Source organism: Coregonus clupeaformis, chromosome 8, assembly GCF_020615455.1.
Source record: "Coregonus clupeaformis isolate EN_2021a chromosome 8, ASM2061545v1, whole genome shotgun sequence".
Taxonomy (NCBI): Eukaryota; Metazoa; Chordata; class Actinopteri; order Salmoniformes; family Salmonidae; genus Coregonus; species Coregonus clupeaformis.
Genome location: NC_059199.1, coordinates 3,878,277 through 3,897,032, shown reverse-complemented (window position 1 = coordinate 3,897,032; position 18,756 = coordinate 3,878,277). Strand labels below are relative to the sequence as shown.

The 18,756-nt window shown below is 45.4% G+C and overlaps 1 protein-coding gene across 1 annotated transcript in view; it reads right to left on the bottom strand.

The window, feature by feature from the left end:
• The window catches only part of LOC121572685, a 49,769-nt gene extending 34,125 nt beyond the window's left edge, over positions 1–15,644 (bottom strand). The window contains exons 1-2 of the mRNA XM_041884708.2: positions 15,382–15,644; positions 3,756–4,901 (exon numbers count right to left, since the gene is read on the bottom strand). Coding sequence (XP_041740642.1) covers positions 3,756–4,766 — 1,011 coding nt within the window. The 5' untranslated portion in view covers positions 4,767–4,901; positions 15,382–15,644. The remainder of the gene's footprint in view (positions 1–3,755; positions 4,902–15,381) is intronic.
• Between the last annotated feature and the right edge of the window lie 3,112 nt (positions 15,645–18,756).

Below are 18,756 nucleotides of genomic sequence, written 5' to 3'. Positions count from 1 at the left end.
GTAGAATACTGACCAGTGGGAATAGAGACTGGACTGGTAGAATACTGACCAGTGGGAATAGAGACTGGACTGGTAGAATACTGACCAGTGGGAATAGAGACTGGACTGGTAGAATACTGACCAGTGGGAATAGAGACTGGACTGGTAGAATACTGACCAGTGGGAATAGAGACTGGACTGGTAGAATACTGACCAGTGGGAATAGAGACTGGACTGGTAGAATACTGACCAGTGGGAATAGAGACTGGACTGTTAGAATACTGACCAGTGGGAATAGAGACTGGTCTGTTCGAAAACTGACCAGTGGGAATAGAGACTGGACTGGTAGAATACTGACCAGTGGGAATAGAGACTGGACTGGTAGAATACTGACTGATTATGTTACAGAGAGGTGTGACAGAGTTTAAACTAATCTATACCTATCCAATCATCTCAAATATACACAGGTCAGGGATGTCCAACATAAAGCCCAACGTGTATGGATGAAGACCGTCCTCAAAATAAAATAACCGCCATAACCGTTAAAACGAACTTTTTTGTGTGTGTGGAATCAACAGCTAACTGAAGATGGGACGGCCGGGCATTCATGAGTCCTTTTCTACAGTAACATGGAATCTACAGTAACATGGACTCTACAGTAACATGGACTCTACAGTAACATGGACTCTACAGTAACATGGAATCTACAGTAACATGGAATCTACAGTAACATGGACTCTACAGTAACATGGACTCTACAGTAACATGGACTCTACAGTAACATGGAATCTACAGTAACATGGACTCTACAGTAACATGGACTCTACAGTAACATGGAATCTACAGTAACATGGACTCTACAGTAACATGGAATCTACAGTAACATGGACTCTACAGTAACATGGACTCTACAGTAACATGGACTCTACAGTAACATGGAATCTACAGTAACATGGAATCTACAGTAACATGGAATCTACAGTAACATGGAATCTACAGTAACATGGACTCTACAGTAACATGGAATCTACAGTAACATGGACTCTACAGTAACATGGAATCTACAGTAACATGGACTCTACAGTAACATGGACTCTACAGTAACATGGACTCTACAGTAACATGGAATCTACAGTAACATGGACTCTACAGTAACATGGACTCTACAGTAACATGGAATCTACAGTAACATGGACTCTACACTAACATGGAATCTACAGTAACATGGAATCTACAGTAACATGGACTCTACAGTAACATGGACTCTACAGTAACATGGACTCTACAGTAACATGGACTCTACAGTAACATGGAATCTACAGTAACATGGAATCTACAGTAACATGGACTCTACAGTAACATGGAATCTACAACGTGCAAGGTGTTGTGGCAAATGAGTCTTCAGTTGCCTAGGCAACACCCCCCCTCCCTGCAGTCAGGAGCGGAGGAGATCATGTTGACGTGACCGCGGCCATTTGGCTGACCAATAGTATCCAAAATTCCTAAAACTATCTTTTGCTAATTCTGACGGTAGGGAAATGTAAGACATTATCAGTGCGGCCGTCCGGACCTCGTTGAAGACCCAATCCGTCTCCCGGGTCAAACTGAGTTTGACACCCCTGGCCTATGTGCTAGGGGCTAGGGGCTAGGGGCTAGGGGTGGAATAGGGTGTGTGTGGCTGTGTTCTGATTCTCTACCCCTATCCTGAAGTGTGCACTCGTTCACTAACCCCTCATGGATTGGATTGGTGCAAGAACAGCTGGAGGGAGTTTCCACCAAATTCCTCACACCAGTCCATTCCTTTTGAATCCATGAGAGGGAGTGTACGACTGCAGACTTCAGGAGAAGCGTAGAGAATCTGAACTTAGAATCTGTGTGTGTGTGGACGTGTTTAACTATACTTGTGGGGACCAGAAGTCCCAGTATCCCTGGGACCAGAAGTCCCCACAAGTATACAGTGGGGGAAAAAAGTATTTAGTCAGCCACCAATTGTGCAAGTTCTCCCACTTAAAAAGATGAGAGAGGCCTGTAATTTTCATCATAGGTACACGTCAACTATGACAGACAAATTGAGGAAAAAAAATCCAGAAAATCACATTGTAGGATTTTTTATGAATTTATTTGCAAATAATGGTGGAAAATAAGTATTTGGTCACCTACAAACAAGCAAGATTTCTGGCTCTCACAGACCTGTAACTTCTTCTTTAAGAGGCTCCTCTGTCCTCCACTCATTACCTGTATTAATGGCACCTGTTTGAACTTGTTATCAGTATAAAAGACACCTGTCCACAACCTCAAACAGTCACACTCCAAACTCCACTATGGCCAAGACCAAAGAGCTGTCAAAGGACACCAGAAACAAAATTGTAGACCTGCACCAGGCTGGGAAGACTGAATCTGCAATAGGTAAGCAGCTTGGTTTGAAGAAATCAACTGTGGGAGCAATTATTAGGAAATGGAAGACATACAAGACCACTGATAATCTCCCTCGATCTGGGGCTCCACGCAAGATCTCACCCCGTGGGGTCAAAATGATCACAAGAACGGTGAGCAAAAATCCCAGAACCACACGGGGGGACCTAGTGAATGACCTGCAGAGAGCTGGGACCAAAGTAACAAAGCCTACCATCAGTAACACACTACGCCGCCAGGGACTCAAATCCTGCAGTGCAAGACGTGTCCCCTGCTTAAGCCAGTACATGTCCAGGCCCGTCTGAAGTTTGCTAGAGTGCATTTGGATGATCCAGAAGAGGATTGGGAGAATGTCATATGGTCAGATGAAACCAAAATAGAACTTTTTGGTAAAAACTCAACTCGTCGTGTTTGGAGGACAAAGAATGCTGAGTTGCATCCAAAGAACACAATTACCTACTGTGAAGCATGGGGGTGGAAACATCATGCTTTGGGGCTGTTTTTCTGCAAAGGGACCAGGACGACTGATCCGTGTAAAGGAAAGAATGAATGGGGCCATGTATCGTGAGATTTTGAGTGAAAACCTCCTTCCATCAGCAAGGGCATTGAAGATGAAACGTGGCTGGGTCTTTCAGCATGACAATGATCCCAAACACACCGCCCGGCAACGAAGGAGTGGCTTCGTATGAAGCATTTCAAAGGTCCTGGAGTGGCCTAGCCAGTCTCCAGATCTCCACCCCATAGAAAATCTTTGGAGGGAGTTGAAAGTCTGTGTTGCCCAGCGACAGCCCCAAAACATCTCTGCTCTAGAGGAGATCTGCATGGAGGAATGGGCCAAAATACCAGCAACAGTGTGTGAAAACCTTGTGAAGACTTACAGAAAACGTTTGACCTGTGTCATTGCCAACAAAGGGTATATAACAAAGTATTGAGAAACTTTTGTTATTGACCAAATACTTATTTTCCACCATAATTTGCAAATAAATTCATTAAAAATCCTACAATGTGATTTTCTGGAGGAAAAAAAATCTCATTTTGTCTGTCATAGTTGATGTGTACCTATGATGAAAATTACAGGCCTCTCTCATCTTTTTAAGTGGGAGAACATGCACAATTGGTGGCTGACTAAATACTTTTTTCCCCCACTGTAGTTAACCAAGAAAAATTTGACCACAAGGTCAAATGCTATTTCTAGGGGGTTTAGGGTTAAAGTTAGAATTAGTGTTAGGGTTAGAATTAAGGTTAGGGTACGGGTTAGGTTTAGGGTTAGGGAAAATAGGATGTTGAATGGGACTGAATTGTATGTCCCCACAAGGTTAGCTGCGAAAGACTGTGTGTGTGCTGTCTGTCTGTCTGTCTCCTACCTCTAGTTGTGTACTCCCAGCCTTCTTCTTCAGCTCGTCACACTTCCTGAACTTACAGATCTGATGACCTGTCTTCCTGTTCCTACAGGCTGAACACACCCCACAGTTAATCAGCCTTCTGCAGGGGGCACACACCCCACACCGCTTCCTCTTCCTCTTGGATGCTCCTGACCCCTGACCCCCAGAGGTCATCCCCGGGGAGGTCGAGGGGCAAGGGGAGGAGTTAGTCTGGTTGGCATGGTGGCCGTCCGATAACAGTTGGTTATGATTGGTCGCCATCTGGAAGTGGGAGGAGTCCGAAATGTTATTGTGCGACCCCATCGCCATGACGATGACCCCGGGCGGTAACCCCAACATTCCGGCGGGGAAGTTGGACACGTTGACCCCGTTAACTCCGCCTCCGTTGCCACTGCTGCTGCGATTCGATAGGCTGAGCATGTCCTGGTGGGCGTGGCCTTGTTTGGTCATGTGATTGGCGGCGGAATAGCAGGACTGGAAATGTGTATTCCCGTGGTGATTATGAGTTTCCTGTCCATGGGAGGAGGCGTGCTGTTTCCCCTCTCCGCCGCTGGTCCGGTAGGGCTGCATGTGCGTTGTCGAGGGCGACAGGTGTGTTGTGGGCGGCGCTAGGGGCGTGGCCTGATGCACGGGAGGTTTCCGCCCCCAAAGCATCGCCGCCGCGTTGACGTTCATATTCATGTTTATGTTGTCATGACAACCCCATGGCGTCATCCCGAGCCTGCCACCGGGGAATATAGGAGCGGTGATGTGGGCGAGCTTGGTCGACTGAGGGAAGTTCATGCTGTTAACGGCGTTCATATTCGCATTGGTTTTAGTGTAGAAGTTAGCGAAGGATCGGTAGCGCTCCATCTCAGCCGTGTAGCCCAGGACCGGAGTAAGACCACAACCGTCCATGGTGACCTCACCGCTCTGACCGTGGTGGTGGTGGTGACCGTGTGTGGTTGAGGTTGAGGAGAGGTTGTGACCGCTGGACCTGGTCAGACCGGACATGACCACACGGTGGGAACACGGTTGGAGTTCTGCAGTCTGGTCAGTCTGAAGGAGAGTTAAGCCACACTAACCACGGGGTCACGTTGCTGTCTGTAGAGGAGATGTAACCCTTTATGGTCTCATTTGATGACCCCTCTGGAGAGAGAGAGAAAATATATATTTTTAATATAGTGAATAACTTAACAACATACACACACAGAAAAAAAATATATGCCAGGATCGGTTTGGTCTAACTATATCCTCTAACCACTGGCTTAGTTTGGCCTAACTACAGTTGAAGTCGGAAGTTTACATACACTTAGGCTGGATTCATCAAAACACGTTTTTCATCTACTTCGTGCATGACACAAGTAATTTTTCCAACAATTGTTTACAGACAGATAATTTCACTTATAATTCACTGTATCACAATTCCAGTGAGTCAGAAGTTTACATACACTAAGTTGACTGTGCCTTTAAACAGCTTGGAAAATTCCAGAAAATGATGTCATGGCTTTAGAAGCTTCTGATAGGCTAATTGACATCATTTGAGTCAATTGGAGGTGTACCTGTGGATGTATTTCAAGGCCTATCTTCAAACTCAGTGCCTCTTTGCTTGACATCATGGGAAAATCAAAAGAAATCAGCCAAGACCTCAGAAAAATAATTGTAGACCTCCACAAGTCTGGTTCATCCTTGGGAGCAATTTCCAAACGCCTGAAGGTACCAGGTTCATCTGTATAAACAATAGTACGCAAGTATAAACACCATGGGACCACGCAGCCGTCATACCGCTCAGGAAGGAGACGCGTTCTGTCTCCTAGAGATGAACGTACTTTGTAGCGAAAAATGCAAATCAATCCCAGAACAACAGCAAAGGACCTTGTGAAGATGCTGGAGGAAACAGGTACAAAAGTATCTATATCCACAGTAAAACGAGTCCTATATCGACATAACCTGAAAGGCCGCTCAGCAAGGAAGAAGCCACTGCTCCAAAACCGCCATAAAAAAGGCAGACTACGGTTTGTAACTGCACATGGGGACAAAGATCGTACTTTTTGGAGAAATGTCCTCTGGTCTGATGAAACAAAAATAGAAGTGTTTGGCCATAATGTATATTTGTAAACAACAGCTGGTGCACAAAATCATATACTCAGGAAGTCTCGAGGTTTTGCTCACCTGAGGTAGAGTATCTTATGATAAGCTGTAGACCACACTATTTACCAAGAGAGTTTTCATCTATATTTTTCATAGCTGTCTATTTACCACCACAAACCAATGATGGCATTAAGATTGCACTCAATGAGCTGTATAAGGCCATAACTAAACAGGAAAACGCTCATCCAGAGGCAGCGCTCCTAGTGGCCGGGGACTTTAATGCAGGGAAACTTAAATCAGTTCTACCTAATTTCTACCAGCATGTTAAATGTGCAACCAGAGGAAAAAACACTTCTAGACCACCTTTACTCCACACACAGAGACGCATACAAAGCTCTCCCTCCATTTGGCAAATCTGACCACAATTATATCCTCCTGATTCCTGCTTATAAGCAAAAACTAAAGCAGGAAGCACCAGTGACTCGGTTAATAAAAAAGTGGTCAGATGACGCAGATGCTAAGCTACAGGACTGTTTTGCTAGCACAGACTGGAACATGTTCCGGGATTCTTCAGATGGCATTGAGGAGTACACCACATCAGTCACTGGCTTCATAAATAAGTGCATCGATGACATCGTCCCCACAGTGACCGTACGTACATACCCCAACCAGAAGCCATGGATTACAGGCAACATCCGCACTGAGCTAAAGGGTAGAGCTTCCGCTTTCAAAGAGCGGGACTCTAATCTGGACGCTTATAAGAAATCCTGCTATGCCCTCCGACGAACCATCAAACAGGCAAAGAGTCAATACAGGACTAAGATTGAATCATACTACACAGGCTCTGATGCTCATCGGATGTGGCAGGGCTTGAAAACTATTACAGACTACAAAGGGAAGCACAGCCGCGAGCTGCCCAGTGACACAAGCCTACCAGACGAGCTAAATCACTTCTATGCTCGCTTCGAGGCAAGCAACAATGAAGCATGCATGAGAGCACCAGCTGTTCCGGATGACTATGTGATCAAGCTCTCCATAGCCGATGTGAGTAAGACTTTTAAGCAGGTCAACATTCACAAGGCCGCAGGGCCAGACGGATTACCAGGACGTGTATTCCGAGCATGTGCTGACCAACTGGCAAGTGTCTTCACTGACATTTTGACATTTTCCCGGAACATGTTCCAGTCTTAAGGACAACAAAGTCAAGGTATTGGAGTGGCCATCACAAAGCCCTGACCTCAATCCTATAGAAAATGTGTGGGCAGAACTGAAAAAGAATGTGCGAGCAAGGAGGCCTACAAACCTGACTCAGTTACACCAGCTCTGTCAGTAGGAATGGGCCAAAATTCACCCAACTTATTGTGGGAAGCTTGTGGAAGGCTACCCGAAACGTTTGACAATGCTACCAAATACTAATTGAGTGTATGTAAACTTCTGACACACTGGGAATGTGATGAAAGAAATAAAAGCTGAAATAAATCATTCTCTCTACTATTATTCGGACATTTCACATTCTTAAAATAAAGTGGTGATCCTAACTGACCTAAGACAGGGAATTTTTACTAGGATTAAATGTCAGGAATTGTGAAAAACTGAGTTTAAATGTGTTTGGCGTATGTAAACATTCTACTTCAACTGTATATCCTCTCCATCTCTCTGTCACAAGCTTAGCAGTGGTGGGAAAAGTACCCAATTATCATACTTCAGTAAAAGTAAAGATACCTTAATAGAAAATGACTCAAGTAAAAGTGAAAGTCACCCAGTAAAATACTACTTGAGTAAAAGTCTAAAAGTATTTGATTTTAAATATACTTACGTATCAAAATTAAATGAAATTGCTAAAATATACTTAAGTATCAAAAGTAAAAGTATAAATCATTTCACATTCCTTATATTAAGCAAACCAGATGGCACGATTTTCTTGTTTTATTATTTTACTGATAGCCAGGGGCACACTCCAACACTCAGACATAATTTACAAACGAAGCATTTGTGTTCAGTGAATCTGCCAGATCAGAGGCAGTAAGGATGACCAGGGATGTTCCCTTGATAAGTGCATGAATTGGACCAGTTTCCTGTCCTGCTAAGCATTCAAAATGTAACGAATACTTTTGGGAGTCTGGGAAAATGTATGGAGTAAAAAGTACATTATTTCCCTAAGGAATGTACTGAAGTAAAAGTTGTCAAAAAAATATAAATAGTAAAGTGAAGTACAGAAACCCCCAAAAACAACTTATAATAATAATAAGACATTTAGCAGACGCTTTTATCCAAAGCGACTTAAAGTCATGCGTGCATATTTTTTTTGGGTGGTCCTGGGGATCGAACCCACTACCCTGGCGTTACAAGCGCCGTACTCTACCAGCTGAGCTACAGAGGACCACAGCTTAAGTAGTACTTTAAATACTTTTACTTAAGTACTTTAAACCACTGCTAGGTTTCCATCCAATTGGCGACAGATTTTCATGCAAATATTCTAAAATCCGCATAAATAAAATTTTCCCACCGGTGGTGTTTCCACCAAACTGACTTGATGAAGTAATGTGCACAAAATGTACGCTCTTTTCAATGTCCAATGTGTTTCGATTACATTTTCAACTCTACCGATAGTTTTGTCACAAACTGTTGCGTTAAATAGCAAATGTGCCTACTCTGGTCTTGGCATGTGCTCTCTAGCCGACAGATTGCAGATACAGTGTGGGTAAACTAGTCTACATGATGAGATTATTATGGATAAGAGCGAGAATATTTGTATTCGTCAAATGGCAGTCAAGCATCGATCATCATGTCACCAGAATAAGACCCTCTATCAGTGGCGGCTCCTGAAAAAATTCTCAGGGGGGGCAATTTTTCTGATGATTTAGGTGACCTACACACATTTTAAAAAAGATATGTCCAGCAACAACATGAAGACAGGGGCAGCATATAAGTCAATACTGATATACACATTACTTGCTTCAAAAAGGCCTCATGGTTGAATTGGAAATATGTGCACCTGAGCAAGCAGGAGCTTTTGATAGAGGCTACTGAAAACATTGATGCAAGTTATTGGTAATAAGAAATTTTTATAGACTTCCATATTCTGCCCTCTTGTATAGATTTGTGAAAATGAACAGTGATAGACATTTTGCCTGAAAACAGAATTTGAAAATAATTTCTAGAAAAGGTAAACACAGCTATCTGTATGGCTTTGTAAATATGAACAACCATATTCTGGCCAATTGTATAGATTTGTAAAAAAAATTGTTTACTTTTTTAAATGAAAAATAACTATTTTAAACAACATCAACTGTGAACTGATTTGGGCGTGTGTGTGTTAAAGAGACAGACAGGGAGGGACAAAGAGAGAGAGAGGCTACATTACTTGTACTGAAACTGTTCTCTTCTCTCTTTCAATGCAGCAAAGCGGTCAATGACTTTCTCATTGAAATCAGGCATGCTGAGGACTAGTTTACTAGTTACTTTTTAGCTTGCTGCATGATCAAATTCAGCTGATGCGCATAGCAATGCACGTAATGGCCTTTCTTGAAATGCTCACGCACCTTTTGCCTTCTCTCGCCTCATCACACTGGCTCCATCGTAAGCTTGCGCAATGAGTTTGACTTTCACGTCGTCGGCAAAAAGACCGTTCAGTCTCTCCAAAAGCACACTGGCGATTGAGACTGAGGTTGATTCCGAGATGGTAAGGAACTCAAAAAGCGCTCCTGCACTTTGTGGTTGTCTCTTTGATGTGAACTTCTTTCAAAGAGACAATCGAAAGTTGCACTGAACGCTATAGCCATCTTGATAGTAGTACGTGAATTGATTGATGCTGCTACCCGCTCTTTTCTTAGTTACGTTCATGGTTACGTTACGTATGACGAAAGCGCGTAAGTGCAAGCCCTCAGAAACCCATAGAGATTGTATTGAAAGCTCTGAAATTTGAAAAAATAGATTTTACATGGGAGTCTATGACAGACTTCTGGGCGATTTTCAACCTGACTGAAATCGCCCCAAAAGGGGGGCATTTGAAGCACGACTTTAGCCTGATTGGACATTTAGTGGCAGTGTGGCACTGTGGCAGATCAGACGTCTAGATTACAACACTGATAACTACTGTTGCCGTGATATAATTGATTAGAAAAAAAATCCCTTCCTTTTCCCGTTTGGCAGTGCGTCGCCCATATCGCCCTATTGAACACACCGCCCCTGCTCTACTCTCTAAACAGCACCTACCCTCTACTCTCTAAACAGCACCTACCCCCTACTCTCTAAACAGCACCTACCCTCTACTCTCTAAACAGCACCTACCCTCTACTCTCTAAACAGCACCTACCCCCTACTCTCTAAACAGCACCTACCCTCTACTCTCTAAACAGCACCTACCCTCTACTCTCTAAACAGCACCTACCCTCTACCCTCTACTCTCTAAACAGCACCTACCCCCTTCTCTCTAAACAGCACCTACCCCTTCTCTCTAAACAGCACCTACCCTCTACTCTCTAAACAGCACCTAACCCCTACTCTCTAAACAGCACCTACCCCCTACTCTCTAAACAGCACCTACCCTCTACTCTCTAAACAGCACCTACCCCCTACTCTCTAAACAGCACCTACCCCCTACTCACTAAAAAGCACCTACCCCCTACACTCTAAACAGCACCTACCCTCTACTCTCTAAACAGCACCTACCCCTACTCTCTAAACAGCACCTACCCCCTACTCTCTAAACAGCACCTACCCTCTACTCTCTAAACATCACCTACCCTCTACTCTCTAAACAGCACCTACCCCCTACTCTCTAAACAGCACCTACCCTCTACTCTCTAAACAGCACCTACTCTCTAAACAGCACCTACCCTCTACTCTCTAAACAGCACCTACCCCTTACTCTCTAAACAGCACCTACCCTCTACTCTCTAAACAGCACCTACCCTCTACTCTCTAAACAGCACCTACCCTCTACTCTCTAAACAGCACCTACCCCCTACTCTCTAAACAGCACCTACCCCTACTCTCTAAACAGCACCTACCCTCTACTCTCTAAACAGCACCTACCCTCTACTTTCTAAACAGCACCTACCCTCTACTCTCTAAACAGCACCTACCCTCTACTCTCTAAACAGCACCTACCCTCTACTCTCTAAACAGCACCTACCCTCTACTCTCTAAACAGCACCTACCCTCTACTCTCTAAACAGCACCTACCCTCTACTCTCTAAACAGCACCTACCCCCTTCTCTCTAAACAGCACCTACCCCCTACTCTCTAAACAGCACCTACCCCCTACTCTCTAAACAGCACCTACCCTCTACTCTCTAAACAGCACCTACCCCCTTCTCTCTAAACAGCACCTACCCCCTTCTCTCTAAACAGCACCTACCCCTACTCTCTAAACAGCACCTACCCTCTACTCTCTAAACAGCACCTACCATCTACTCTCTAAACAGCACCTACCCTCTACTCTCTAAACAGCACCTACCCCCTTCTCTCTAAACAGCACCTACCCCCTACTCTCTAAACAGCACCTACCCTCTACTCTCTAAACAGCACCTACCCCCTTCTCTCTAAACAGCACCTACCCCCTTCTCTCTAAACAGCACCTATCCCCTACTCTCTAAACAGCACCTATCCTCTACTCTCTAAACAGCACCTACCCCCTACTCTCTAAACAGCACCTACCCTCTACTCTCTAAACAGCACCTACCCCCTACTCTCTAAACAGCACCTACCCTCTACTCTCTAAACAGCACCTACCCCCTTCTCTCTAAACAGCACCTACCCCCTTCTATCTAAACAGCACCTACCCCCTACTCTCTAAACAGCACCTGCCCTCTACTCTCTAAACAGCACCTACCCTCTACTCTCTAAACAGCACCTACCCTCTACTCTCTAAACAGCACCTACCCTCTACTCTCTAAACAGCACCTACCCCTTCTCTCTAAACAGCACCTACCCCCTACTCTCTAAACAGCACCTACCCCCTACTCTCTAAACAGCACCTACCCTCTACTCTCTAAACAGCACCTACCCCCTTCTCTCTAAACAGCACCTACCCCTTCTCTCTAAACAGCACCTACCCCCTACTCTCTAAACAGCACCTACCCCCTACTCTCTAAACAGCACCTACCCTCTACTCTCTAAACAGCACCTACCATCTACTCTCTAAACAGCACCTACCCTCTACTCTCTAAACAGCACCTACCCCCTACTCTCTAAACAGCACCTACCCTCTACTCTCTAAACAGCACCTACCCTCTACTCTCTAAACAGCACCTACCCCCTACTCTCTAAACAGCACCTACCCTCTACTCTCTAAACAGCACCTACCCTCTACTCTCTAAACAGCACCTACCCCCTTCTCTCTAAACAGCACCTACCCCCTTCTCTCTAAACAGCACCTACCCTCTACTCTCTAAACAGCACCTACCCCCTACACTCTAAACAGCACCTACCCTCTACTCTCTAAACAGCACCTACCCCCTACTCTCTAAACAGCACCTACCCTCTACTCTCTAAACAGCACCTACCCTCTACTCTCTAAACAGCACCTACCCTCTACTCTCTAAACAGCACCTAACCTCTACTCTCTAAACAGCACCTACCCTCTACTCTCTAAACAGCACCTACCCCCTACTCTCTAAACAGCACCTACCCTCTACTCTCTAAACAGCACCTACCCTCTACTCTCTAAACAGCACCTACCCTCTACTCTCTAAACAGCACCTACCCTCTACTCTCTAAACAGCACCTACCCCCTACTCTCTAAACAGCACCTACCCTCTACTCTCTAAACAGCACCTACCCTCTACTCTCTAAACAGCACCTACCCTCTACTCTCTAAACAGCACCTACCCTCTACTCTCTAAACAGCACCTGCCCCCTACTCTCTAAACAGCACCTACCCTCTACTCTCTAAACAGCACCTACCCTCTACTCTCTAAACAGCACCTACCCCTACTCTCTAAACAGCACCTACCCTCTACTCTCTAAACAGCGCCTACCCTCTACTCTCTAAACAGCACCTACCCTCTACTCTCTAAACAGCACCTACCCTCTACTCTCTAAACAGCACCTACCCCCTACTCTCTAAACAGCACATACCCCCTACTCTCTAAACAGCACCTTCCCCCTTCTCTCTAAACAGCACCTACCCCCTTCTCTCTAAACAGCACCTACCCCCTACTCTCTAAACAGCACCTACCCCCTACTCTCTAAACAGCACCTACCCCCTTCTCTCTAAACAGCACCTACCCCCTTCTCTCTAAACAGCACCTACCCCCTTCTCTCTAAACAGCACCTACCCCCTTCTCTCTAAACAGCACCTACCCTCTACTCTCTAAACAGCACCTACCCCCTTCTCTTTAAACAGCACCTACCCTCTACTCTCTAAACAGCACCTACCCTCTATATGTATTGGAAAGGAGCATCAAGCTCATCACCGTGCACTTTCACCACCCTGTGAAGTTCATCATAACTTATTTCATCTGTAGCTTAATAAACTGCACGGTTTCCCGAGTCGGAGTGGGAGGACCACACACCATGTCATCGAGTGACTCCAAGTTTACTGCATAGAGACATTTCCACGCCATTTTGTGTATAATTGATTTTACCGACACAAAAAGATCCCTGTAGCTCAGCTGGTAGAGCACGGCGCTTGTAACGCCAAGGTAGTGGGTTCGATCCCCGGGACCACCCATACACAAAAATGTATGCACGCATGACTGTAAGTCGCTTTGGATAAAAGCGTCTGCTAAATGGCATATTATTTATTTTTATTATTTATCCCACCATGTCGAACAAACAAATGATCTGTTGGCATTTATAAAAAATGTACCGAAAGTTCCTGTTTCCATCACAGCTGTCATGATTTTCTTTTCTAGGTTATGACTTAACTCACATCAAAACTGGATGGAAACATGGTTATAGAGAGCAATGGTAATGGCTTGTTGGTTCGTTGGACGAAGCCAATGGGGAAATGAAATGGGGGTTTTGGAGGGTTGTTGGATAAAGGTAAACAATAAGGTCTGTGGTAAACACAGGCTTAGGAGTGGTCTGTGGTAAACACAGGCTTCGGAGTGGTCTGTGGTAAACACAGGCTTCGGAGATCTTATACGTTTTGTTCTATGAGATAATCTTCATCAGCTAAGATAACTTCTTGTGAATTTTGAAGCATTTATGTAATCAAAGCAAGCCCATAAAGCACATAAAGGCTTGATAATTCATAAAGGTCATGTTAACTGACTGATATTATCTCTGATATATATTATTACCTATTCTCTCTCTCCTATTCTCTCTCTCCTATTCTCTCTCTCCTATTCTCTCTCTCCTATTCTCTCTCTCCTATTCTCTCTCTCCTATTCTCTCTCTCCTCCTATTCTCTCTCTCCTATTCTCTCTCTCTCCTATTCTCTCTCTCTCCTATTCTCTCTCTCCTATTCTCTCTCTCCTATTCTCTCTCTCCTATTCTCTCTCTCCTATTCTCTCTCTCCTATTCTCTCTCTCCTATTCTCTCTCTCCGCTCATCTTCCTTTTTTCTGTTCCTCCTGACCTCCAAAAAGTAGTTTTCTTCCCAACCCATCTCTCTTAGGGTCTCTTGTTTCAGTACTATCTCACTGTCCTCTACCTCCCCCTCTCTCCCTCTCTACCTTCCCCTCTCTCTCCTCCTCTCTTCCTACCCCTCTCTCTCCTCCTCTCTTCCTCCCCCTCTCTCTCCTCCTCTCTTCCCTCCCCCTCTCTCTCCTCCTCTCTTCCTCCCCCTCTCTCTCCTCTCCCTCCCCCTCTCTCTCCTCCTTTCTTCCTCCCCCTCTCTCCTCCTCTCTTCCTCCCCCTCTCTCTCCTCCTCTCTTCCTCCCCCTCTCTCTCCTCCCCCTCTTCCTCCCCCCTCTCTCTCCTCCTCTCTTCCTCCCCCTCTCTCCTCCTCTCTCCCTCCCCCTCTCTCTCCTCTCCCTCCCCCTCTCTCTCCCTCTCAATTCAATTCAATTTAAGGGCTTTATCCTGTCTCTCCCCCTCAGCCTCCCCCTCTCTTCTGTACCTCCCCCTCTCTCTCCCTCTGTCTAATGGACAAATCTGATATGTTACAGTAATGTTCTCCTCACAACACTCAAATGACACCCCCTGCACCCAAGCCCAGAGTGTCTGTGTGTGTGTGTGTTTAGGATCAATATTTTATGTAATCATCAGTGACAAACCCTGAAGGTGTGTCCATGCATCCCCCTAAATTGTATTAAAATAAAATAGTAGTAGCACCAACCTTATAATCAATCTTATATTAAATCCATATGACACTGTGTGTGTGTGTGTGGCCCGTTGCCCCCAGGGCTATAGCTAATTATCCTCTGTGTCTATCTGGTCAGACAGCAGGCGGCGCAAGCGGCGGAAGGTCACCGACCGTGGAAATTGAACCTCCCCGCGAGCAAACCGCCCTCTCTCTCTCTTTCTCTCTCTCTCTCCTGTAGGCCTACATCACCGTAAATTAAGGCAGCATGCAGCACCGTAAAGGAAGGCAGCAGCTAACGGATGCAGCGGGAGAAAGAAGATGGATGCCGTCACCTACTCACCGACTCCCGGAGGGGAGAGGAGGCGGGAAGCGCGAGCACCCACGGTGGAGCATGTCCGTCTCTGTCTGGCGGATAGGGAGAGGAGGAAGGAGGGGGCACCGACACACTGATCTGCCTCCCCTCAGTAAACGTTACCCGTGGGGTTAAAAACTAAACGGCGGAAACGGGTAAAAGTCTGGAGCAGGTTATGGCAACATGGCGACCCGTGGGGCTAGCGGGAAGAAGGAGGATAATAATGAATGATGGCGGAAGGAGGGAGGGCAGACTGATAAGGGGAGCGCTGTGCCTGTGTGCGTCCTCAAAGACACGCAGTGGGAGGGGAGGGGAGAGTGGGATGAGGAGGGGAGGGAGGTGTTATTGTGTGGGTGAGGAGAGTGTTCGTTTCTGCTCCCCCCAGTGTGTCTGTCTGTCGCTGCGTGCGGCTGATTGGAGTGTGGCGAGTTGAGGAACAGAAGAACCCCTGCCGATCATTGGCTAAATACTTACTACATTTATTTGCACACATAAGATGACATTTGAAATGTCTTTATTCTTTTGGAACTTTTGTGAGTGTAATGTTTACTGTTCATTTTGATTGTTTATTTCACATTTGTTTATTTCACATTTGTTTATGATCTATTTCACTTGCTTTGGCAATGTTAACATATGTTTCCCATGCCAATAAAGTCCATGAATTGAAATTGAAAAATTGAAATGGTGGGAGGGAGAGAGAGAGAGATGGAGGAAGGGAGGGAGGGAGAAAGAGAGATAGGTAGATGGAGAGAGAAGGGAGAGACAGAGGGAAAGCTGTGAGAAGAGAAAGAAGGGGGGAGATTTCAACATGTTGATCTCTTGGAACTGGACTTGTTCATGACCACAGCAGCTTCCAGTCTAATGCCTGAACAGTACAACACTGCCCCTGTGGTAGAATGTGTTCATTACCGCCCGTAGTTCTACAGCATGGGCAAAGCCAGTCGCTCCATGAGTCCTCATCAACCTGCAGGCTACTAGACTAGGCATTTATATACAGTCTGCCATTTAGCAGACACTTGTATCTCAAACAACTTGGTGTGATTGCATATATTATATACAAACAAATAAATAAAAGCACACAGGACCAACTGAGCCACACAGCACCTACCCTCTACTCTCTAAACAGCACCTACCCTCTACTCTCTAAACAGCACCTACCCTCTACTCTCTAAACAGCACCTACCCTCTACTCTCTAAACAGCACCTACCCTCTACTCTCTAAACCGCACCTACCCTCTACTTTCTAAACAGCACCTACCCTCTACTCTCTAAACAGCACCTACCCTCTACTCTCTAAACAGCACCTACCCTTTAAACAGCACCTACCCTCTACTCTCTAAACAGCACCTACCCTCTACTCTCTAAACAGCACCTACCCTTTAAACAGCACCTACCCTCTACTCTCTAAACAGCACCTACCCTCTACTCTCTAAACAGCACCTACCCTTTAAACAACACCTACCCTCTACTCTCTAAACAGCACCTACCATCTACTCTCTAAACAGCACCTACCCTCTACTCTCTAAACAGCACCTACCCTCTACTCTCTAAACAGCACATACCCTTTAAACAGCACCTACACTCTACTCTCTAAACAGCACCTACCCTCTACTCTCTAAACAGCACCTACCCTTTAAACAGCACCTTCCCTCTACTCTCTAAACAGCACCTACCCTCTACTCTCTAAACAGCACCTACACTCTACTCTCTAAACAGCACCTACTCTCTAAACAGCACCTACCCTCTACTCTCTAAACAGCACCTACCCTCTACTCTCTAAACAGCACCTACCCTCTAAACAGCACCTACCCTCTATACAGCACCTATCCTCTACTCTCTAAACAGCACCTACTCTCTAAACAGCACCTACCCTCTACTCTCTAAACAGCACCTACCCTCTACTCTCTAAACAGCACCTACTCTCTACTCTCTAAACAGCACCTACCCTCTACTCTCTAAACATCACCCACCCTCTAAACAGCACCTACCCTCTACTCACTAAACAGCACCTACTCTCTAAACAGCACCTACTCTCTAAACAGCACCTACCCTCTACTCTCTAAACAGCACCTACCCTCTACTCTCTAAACAGCACCTACCCTCTACTCTCTAAACAGCACCTACCCTCTACTCTCTAAACAGCACCTACCCTCTACTCTCTAAACAGCACCTACAGTGGGGAAAAAAAGTATTTAGTCAGCCACCAATTGTGCAAGTTCTCCCACTTAAAAAGATGAGAGAGGCCTGTAATTTTCCATCATAGGTACACGTCAACTATGACAGACAAATTGAGAAAAAAAATCCAGAAAATCCCATTGTAGGATTTTTAATGAATTTATTTGCAAATTATGGTGGAAAATAAGTATTTGGTCACCTACAAACAAGCAAGATTTCTGGCTCTCACAGACCTGTAACTTCTTCTTTAAGAGGCTCCTCTGTCCTCCACTCGTTACCTGTATTAATGGCACCTGTTTGAACTTGTTATCAGTATAAAAGACACCTGTCCACAACCTCAAACAGTCACACTCCAAACTCCACAATGGCCAAGACCAAAGAGCTGTCAAAGGACACCAAAAACAAAATTGTAGACCTGCACCAGGCTGGGAAGACTGAATCTGCAATAGGTAAGCAGCTTGGTTTGAAGAAATCAACTGTGGGAGCAATTATTAGGAAATGGAAGACATACAAGACCACTGATAATCTCCCTCGATCTGGGGCTCCACGCAACATCTCACCCCGTGGGGTCAAAATGATCACAAGAACGGTGAGCAAAAATCCCAGAACCACACGGGGGACCTAGTGAATGACCTGCAGAGAGCTGGGACCAAAGTAACAAATCCTACCATCAGTAACACACTACGCCGCCAGGGACTCAAATCCTGCAGTGCGAGACGTGTCCCCCTGCTTAAGCCAGTACATGTCCAGGCCCGTCTGAAGTGCATTTGGATGATCCAGAAGAGGATTGGGAGAATGTCATACGGTCAGATGAAACCAAAATATAACTTTTTGGTAAAAACTCAACTCGTCATGTTTGGAGGACAAAGAATGCTGAGTTGCATCCAAAGAACACCATACCTACTGTGAAGCATGGGGTTGGAAACATCATGCTTTGGGGCTGTTTTTCTGCAAAGGGACCAGGACGACTAATCCGTGTAAAGGAAAGAATGAATGGAGCCATGTATCGTGAGATTTTGAGTGAAATCCTCCTTCCATCAGCAAGGGCATTGAAGATGAAACGTGGCTGGGTCTTTCAGCATGACAATGATCCCAAACACACCGCCCGGGCAACGAAGGAGTGGCTTCGTAAGAAGCATTTCAAGGTCCTGGAGTGGCCTAGCCAGTCTCCAGATCTCAACCCCATAG